The sequence below is a fragment of the Sardina pilchardus genome, chromosome 9, assembly GCF_963854185.1.
Source record: "Sardina pilchardus chromosome 9, fSarPil1.1, whole genome shotgun sequence".
In the NCBI taxonomy this organism is placed as follows: Eukaryota; Metazoa; Chordata; class Actinopteri; order Clupeiformes; family Clupeidae; genus Sardina; species Sardina pilchardus.
The window spans coordinates 12,767,081-12,774,580 of NC_085002.1; the positions used below are offsets into that span (position 1 = coordinate 12,767,081).

At 42.9% G+C, this 7,500-nt stretch overlaps 1 protein-coding gene across 5 annotated transcripts in view; it reads left to right on the forward strand.

Moving 5' to 3' along the window:
* The window catches only part of arhgap9 (Rho GTPase activating protein 9), a 42,629-nt gene that overhangs the window by 23,214 nt on the left and 11,915 nt on the right, over positions 1–7,500 (forward strand). For 2 of the 5 annotated variants that reach the window (XM_062545837.1, XM_062545840.1), the window contains 6 exons: positions 35–94; positions 3,522–3,674; positions 5,074–5,160; positions 5,463–5,524; positions 5,906–5,993; positions 6,353–6,448. In XM_062545837.1, the coding sequence (XP_062401821.1) occupies positions 35–94; positions 3,522–3,674; positions 5,074–5,160; positions 5,463–5,524; positions 5,906–5,993; positions 6,353–6,448 (546 nt within the window). The remainder of the gene's footprint in view (positions 1–34; positions 95–3,521; positions 3,675–5,073; positions 5,161–5,462; positions 5,525–5,905; positions 5,994–6,352; positions 6,449–7,500) is intronic. The other 3 variants (XM_062545839.1, XM_062545841.1, XM_062545838.1) reach the window with 2 other exon arrangements.

Consider the following 7,500-nt stretch of genomic DNA (forward strand, 5'->3'; position numbering starts at 1 on the left):
TCTTCTTCTGTGAGAGTTTTTCTTTCTCTTTCAGCTGTCCCCTGATTTTATTCACAATTCACATGATGCAAATGGTGGCTGGCAGCTGAGACAGGTGAGATGCACAGTTTGTCCCTGCAGGGCCACCACCGTGGCATGCTGCATGACATGCTAATGCATTCAAGCTTCCTCATTTGCAAGTCCAACACAAAAGGGTCATAAATCCACAGGTCCATTTTCCCATGGGCTTGTTAACCTCCATATCTCCTGTACCTGAGTCGTACGCACTTGTCGTACGCACTGTTGTAGGATGTTGTCCAGGGAGTAGTATTTTTCCTCGGTCCTCATTTCTACTCAGATCTTTGCTGAGTTGTCTGCAAACTCCTCTGCTGATCAAAGCACTTCTCATCTCACACAAGGGGAAACCGCGGTGCCATCTGGTTGCATGTCATACAGACAGGAGAGAGAGAGAGAGAGAGAAAGAAGGACTATAGGGGAGGGAGGGAGAGAGGGACTATAAAGGAGTGAGGAAGAGAGAGAGCAAATGGCATGTTAGAGAGAGAGAGAGAGAATGGCTTGTCTTGACAGACGTCAGGCTGCCACGCGGTGGCAGAGGTGTCCAGTTGGCAGAGCCGCGGGTGAGGGCCAGTGGGCACCCATCTGCTCGGTGGAGGCAGGAGTGTGTCTTAATGAGAGCAAGAGCTCCACAGGCTTCAGCACTAATAACCTTGTCGACACACACACTGTGTGTGAGAAGGAGGCGGACTGAGCTTCCCTTAGCGTTTCTCAAACTGTGGGGCGCGCCCCACTAGTGGGGCGCAGAGACGTGCCAGGTGGGGCGCGAGCTGACGTGAAAAACCGGGGATTTCTTTTTAATCTGTAGCCTGTGCCTTCCTTTATTGATAATTATGAGAATGCACCTTCATCTCACAAAACAAACACAAACGAGGTAATCTAGAGTCTTGTAGGCCTATCATTGACCAGATGAAAATGTTAGTCTGTCCTGGAACCGTAGTCCGAAAAAAATGATTGAGGTCGGAATTTTAATTGCAGCGGAAACAAAAAAAGGCGTTCATGTTCGAGACGAGCGCAGTGAAATTGAAGGATATCTTGGCTATCTGTCCGACGACACAATTGCTGTTCTGCGATCTCGAAGAACAACTGCTTGACAAACGCAAACACTCATGTTTTGCCTTGCAAGTGGACAAGGCCACTGACTTTACAAAGGTGGTTTAGTTATTGCTTATGTCCGCTTTGTTAACTTGACAGCGGCCGAAGATATTCTATTCTGCGAGTATGCCAAAAGTAGGGCCACTGCAGATGAACTATTCAACATTGATCTCAACAATTAGTCTACCTCGCAGAACAGGACATCAAATGGGAAAACTTTGAGGGACTTTGCTCGGTTGGCGCACAGCAGGTAAAAGAAATGCTATCGTCGTGATAAAGAGGGTAGTGCCCGATGCGCAACAGACGGACTGTTTCATTCAGGGAAGCGCTCGCGTCAAGGCTTCACCTGAATAAGATTTTGAACGAGGTTGTGAGAGTGTTGAACTTCATTTCTAACACAATGGTAGCATATAGTTGGCCCTTTTGCTGTAATTTTGGAAATAAGCTTTTTTTGAAGCAAGGATTGACACCTTGTCAATGACAAAAAACTGACGTTATTGGTCATTGATTTAGATTTTTAATTTCTCTATTTTTGAACTGATATTTATCTGTAGTAGGCCTACTGTTATTGGTTACTGATGTATATTTAGCAAGTGACATTATAAATGTGACAATTTTGAGCTTGACCTATAGGCTACTTTCTTAGAGCGATGATGGACAGGTGGGGCTCGGGAAAGCCAAGCTTGATCAAAGTGGGGAATGAAAGAAAAAGTTTGAGAACCACTGCCTTAGTGTGATCCTAGTCTACTTGTTCCTCTTCACTGGACATAAATTTGCTTGCATGACTGTCAGGAAAGCGTCTTGTTGTGGCAACTGAACTGGTGACATTTTTGTTTTAGTTTCAGTACACATCTTTTTGGGGAATCCCTTTGGAAATTGTGCTCAGTAAAGCACAATTGCAATTGCAATGTGACATGATGCGTGACTCACTTTCTGTATAACTCCACACATCCTTAAAAAAAAACCTTTTGTATAAAAAATCCCTGGACAGTTCTAGAGAATAGCCATCCCCCTAATCCCAATTCAAGAACGGCAAATCTCGTGAGAATCGTGAAACATTACCTCGTCAGTAGATATAGCTCATTGGAGTTTGGTTTTTGCCTGTTGTAAATACTTCACCTCCACAACAAAAGCATTTTTAGTTTGTACAGGGGGGATTAAGTCACGAGAAGTTTGCTAAGCAGCTCTGCAGTCGCCAAAAATACCTAAACCGGCAAAGTGTGCCTTTAACATTCTAAAATCATTGATGTAAACGGTAACTCTTTGTCAATCGTCCATATTTGCTCAGTGAGAAGAATTTTCACCTCACACCTTTGTATGTGTGTGTGTGTGTGTGTGTGTGTGTGTGTGAAAAGCTGTTTGAAAGTGTTTGCGCACTGTAACACTATATGTTATTTTGAGCACACCTCTTGTTTGTGTCATGGTAACTGTCTGAAAGGAACTTCATTTGTTTTCTCTGTTATCGATCTCAGCCTGCACCTGATCTTGAGGTCAGCTCTCAACACAGGCATTCAAATTTAAATCTCTAAAAATGCTTACTTGTGGCTTCCTTATAGTGCAGCTAAATGTACCATGACCACTTCATAGAAGGTCTGAGGCCTATATCCATAATGAACATTGTAGGTCACTGTTTTTCATGATGCATTAGGTAAAAGCTGTAGGGAAAGCTTTTTCTGAATTAGAATTATGGTAGCAGTGGAAGGAATATGGTACAGTTGGTGGATTCACATGGACACTTTTACTCTGATTCTTTACGGAAAAATGTCTCAATCGAAATATAATTACACACCTTGATCGGAATAAAACTGCCAATCTGAAGTGAATTTTTATCAGAATGAAAGGGGAGGTGTATTCCTTTCTTATTCTGATTGAACCGCCATGTATACGGTCAGTCAGGCTGCCTGCTGTAGCTTCTCAAGCAAAAACAAAGCATCAACAGCTGTTCTGATCAAAGATTCTAGAGCGCTTGTTAGAACCTGAATGTACCCCACGTAAACAGATGGCACAATTTTTTTCATTCTGAACAGTTTAATCAGAATGACAAATAAACTCTCCATGTAAACCCACCTTCTGATCCTCTGATCCTCTTTCCTCGTTAGTTAATTGTTAATTGACTAATTATGGGAGTGGCGAGCCTAATTGAAAGTGAGCAAAGCCTAATTCAGTGGTGTCCTGTCTAGAGCCTGGTCATCTTTACTCAGTCATTAACCTGCCCATCATATCCAGATACATGAGGCTCATGACTATCTGATTTTGGCATGTTACAAAAAACACCCATTAGTTGTTTTATTTGATTTTGTTTGTTGTTTTTGTTTGAGAATGCCCTGCCCCTGCATGTCTGATGTGTTTGTCTCCTCCCCCTCCCGCTAAAGAGCATGCAGCGTGCGGTTTCTTCTGACACCATAAACTCCTCCTCTTCCTCTGCGGGCGGCGCCCAGTGGCGGACCTCCCCGCTCTTCAGGGGGCGAGACCAGATGAGCCACTCCCACTCCATGATCCTGCCCGAATCCTCCCCAAACCACAAGGTAATACACGCACACACACACTAGCTGCGTTTCCATTGACCATTAAATTGCGCAAAGAAATGTGCTTAATGGAAACACACACATTTCGAAAAAACTCAAATTTTTCGATAAAAAGTTTTTGCGCTCGGGTGAGGTGGTATTTCGAGCGTATCGAAAGTTGTATATTTCGCAAAACTGCAATGGAAACACTTTTTTCGCATCAGACGAGTCACGTGATCCAACAACCGGATGTTAGGAGGAACGAAACCGACGAAGAAGACTGTCGACAGGAAGTGGCACCGGGAGAATAATGTAAAAAAATTATATTTTGTTCATTAAAAGTGGCTCGTGTCATTATAAAATGTTGAATCCACAGCTCCTCTGTGAACTCGCCGACAACACTTTCTCAAAAACGCTGCATAGGCTACGCAACCGCTCAACTAGTTTTGTTTACCCATAGCAACAACGTTGCTATGCTTTGCTGGTTTAACGTGATGAGAACGGTGCTGAAAGAAATCTAGATAGATTCTAGTTCTAGAAACTAATCAACTGGGCTGATCTACGAAATATTCCACTGACATGGCTGTGACATGATTTAAGCATAGGCCTACTACAACAAACTCCTGTGAAATATGTCATTTTTAATTTTATGTTTCTGCCCCACCAAAACGTAGGCCTCCTCCGCTGATGGCTTATAGCCTAATGACTGATAATCAGCGTGCCGTGGTGGCAATTTGAATGCATTTAGTGTAAATCTGGGTTATGTTGATAACCGCCATGTCTCCAAATGACTTACAGCACGCGAGAATACATGAGATTTTAATTTAGTTAGCCGAATGTAATGGAAACACCGCGATTGCGAAAATTGTGATATTCGACATTAAGACAATATCGACAAAGTTTTTGCGCATATTTGTAATGGAAACGCAGCTACTCACTCACTCACTCACTCACTCACACACAAGCACACACACACACACACGCGCACACACACACACAGACACACACACACACACACACACACACACACACACACACACACACACACACACACACACACACACACACACACACAGTTGTGGTAAAATATAAATACACCGTAACTGAAGGGGTGTCCAGTAGCGAAGAACAAACACAACTGCACTGGATGCCTTTAAACTTTAACTTATCTCTTATCCACGTATGTGTACATTTAACTTTTATACTCAACTCACACAAACAGAAATATCAATATGTTATTTCGGTTTATCAGTTTATTGTCATATCAGTTTATTGTGGGCAAGAGCAGACTGTGTGAGACCTGTATCTTCAGCCCATGGATATGAGATGTGTCCACATACTGTAGGGTCACACACTAGCTGCATGTGTCAGTTCTAATGAAGCTGCTGTGGTGTGTGTGTGCTCATCCTGGTCTGCACAGCAGCTGAAGGACTACCAGATGACCCATGTGCTGGTGGAGCCCCCATCACCGGCCAGCTCCCCCGACAGCTTGGACAGCGTGAGCCCAGTAAGATGATCTCACTCACACACACACACACACACACACACACAGATGTAAACTCACATGTCTACACTGGTCTACACACACACACACACACACACACACACACACACACACACACACACACACACACACACACACTCAGGCACACACATACTATATTTTATTAGACAATCATCCATACGGATATCCATACCCACACTGTCACATATTAAAACACACAAAACCACATTACCACACATTACCACACACATACCATATGTAGTTACACCACAAGTGTAATTGAGTTTCCTTCACTGATCCGGTAGGAACTTGAGAAAGCTGGTTTGCTGAATAAGACCAAGATTGCGGAGGGAGGGAGGAAACTCAGGTAATTGTGTGTGTGTGTGTGTGTGTGTGTGAGTGTGAGTGTTGGCATCTGTATTTGTGTGGGTCTGTGTTTATGTGGGTCTTTGTGTGTTTGTGTGTGTGTGTGTGTGTGTGTGTGTGTGTGTGTGTGTGTGTGTATGCATCTCATGTGACATGATGTGTGACTCACTTTCTGTATAACTCCACACATTCTTGAAAAAAACCCTTTTATATAAAAAATCCCTTGACAGTTCTAGAGAATAGCCATCCCCCTAATCCCAAGAACCGGAGAATGATGAATCCTCTTTGACTAACGACTAAGTTCCACTTTGAAAGTGAGTTGAAAAGTCTGCTGTGCAGCTGCACCATATCTAATGCCAGAGAACAATGCTGTGTTCTGCAGGAAGAACTGGAACCCGTCGTGGGTGGTTCTCGTGGGGAACAGCCTGGTGTTCTTTAAAGACCCCAAGACACAAAGCCCTGCCAGCTGGGTAAGATACTCACCTAACTGACCCCCCCCCCCCCCCCCTCATACCTTCATACCTTTACACCCCTTTTACTCAAATCTTGTTTGCTCGTTATCAAAGGACATAGCCACATGCAAATGCTCTGCTTGAAGTTGGCCAGGAAGTTCCATTGACCGCACAATGCCATCTCTGTTTCCTGTTTGTCAGGGTCATGCGCACTATCAGTTTTATTACCAGTTCTTTCCAACGCTGATAGTTATTGTGATTACACAAGGGCATATCGTGTTTATTCTTTCTGTGTGTGTGTGTGTGTGTGTGTGTGTGTATATGTACTGTATATGTATTCTCACTCTCTGTCCTGGTCTGTTGTTCATGCTCAACAGAGGCCGGGGAACAGTCGGCCGGAGAGCAGTGTTGACTTGAGGGGAGCTCAGCTGCAGTGGACTGATTCTCTCTCCAGCAGGAAGAATGTCTTTAAGGTGAGGACCATTGGTGCACTGTGTGTGTGTGTGTGTGTTATTTCCTTCTTATTGCGCGTGTGAACATGTATGCTGTGTGATGTGGTTTTTGAGGCGAAGGTCAGAGGTCATTTGCTTAAGAGAAGTTGTTTGCCAACACTTCCCCTCTCACTTCCCTCTCAAAACTTTCTCTGAAGTAGGCGTTTATGCCAGCAAGAGCTTGTGAGGAGGTGGCCTTGTTAAAATATGAGCTGTAGAAATGATTGTCGGTAAAATATTGCACCTTAAATAAAGGTTCAGCATTGCATATCGTAATATGCGTTGGAAGGATGAGTCAGTGATGAAATGACGGGGTCCTTGTGATGGCCTCACCCACATTAAAGCTTAGCTAAGGATTCTGAGCCTGGTCTTCTCCTCTGTTGCGTAATGGTCTCACTGTTCATCATGTGCTCTCAATACAGTAGTTCTGCTGACTGCCCTGGAAAGATACTTAGCTTCACAGATGTTTTTTTTTTCACAATGGCTGACAAACAAAATTAGCCAAAGACATTTATTTTTTGTTCACTAAATCTCTACTCTCTAAAAGTCTACTAAGTCTACATTAAGAAATGTAAAAAACGTTTTTCTCTGTACACTAACTCTACCAAAACATAGCAAACCTAGTGCAAAATCAAGTCATTGATAGTGTCCAAACACTAGCACACTTTCTACCCATTATGAAATGTACACTGTAGTCAATCATAGCACACCAACTTTCAAAATACTATCATTACTAGAATCGCATTACTTTGTGTCCCTTTACCCATATGATAGACAATGCTAATAAAAAAAGGAAATGTAATTTATTTTCCATATTAGATTGTGTGTTTCTCGCTTTTCTCGTATGTGGTACAAATTCCTGAGGAAGTGTGTTTTTTAATACATATATATATTTTTAAACTTTTTTGCCTCTCCAAAAGAGGAAATGTATGGTTGATTTGCACTTTCTAAATGTTTCAATCGGGGACGGAAAACAGAATGATTTTCATTTTGGGTCGGTTCGTTTTGAGCAAAAACGTTACTTTTTTGTTCTT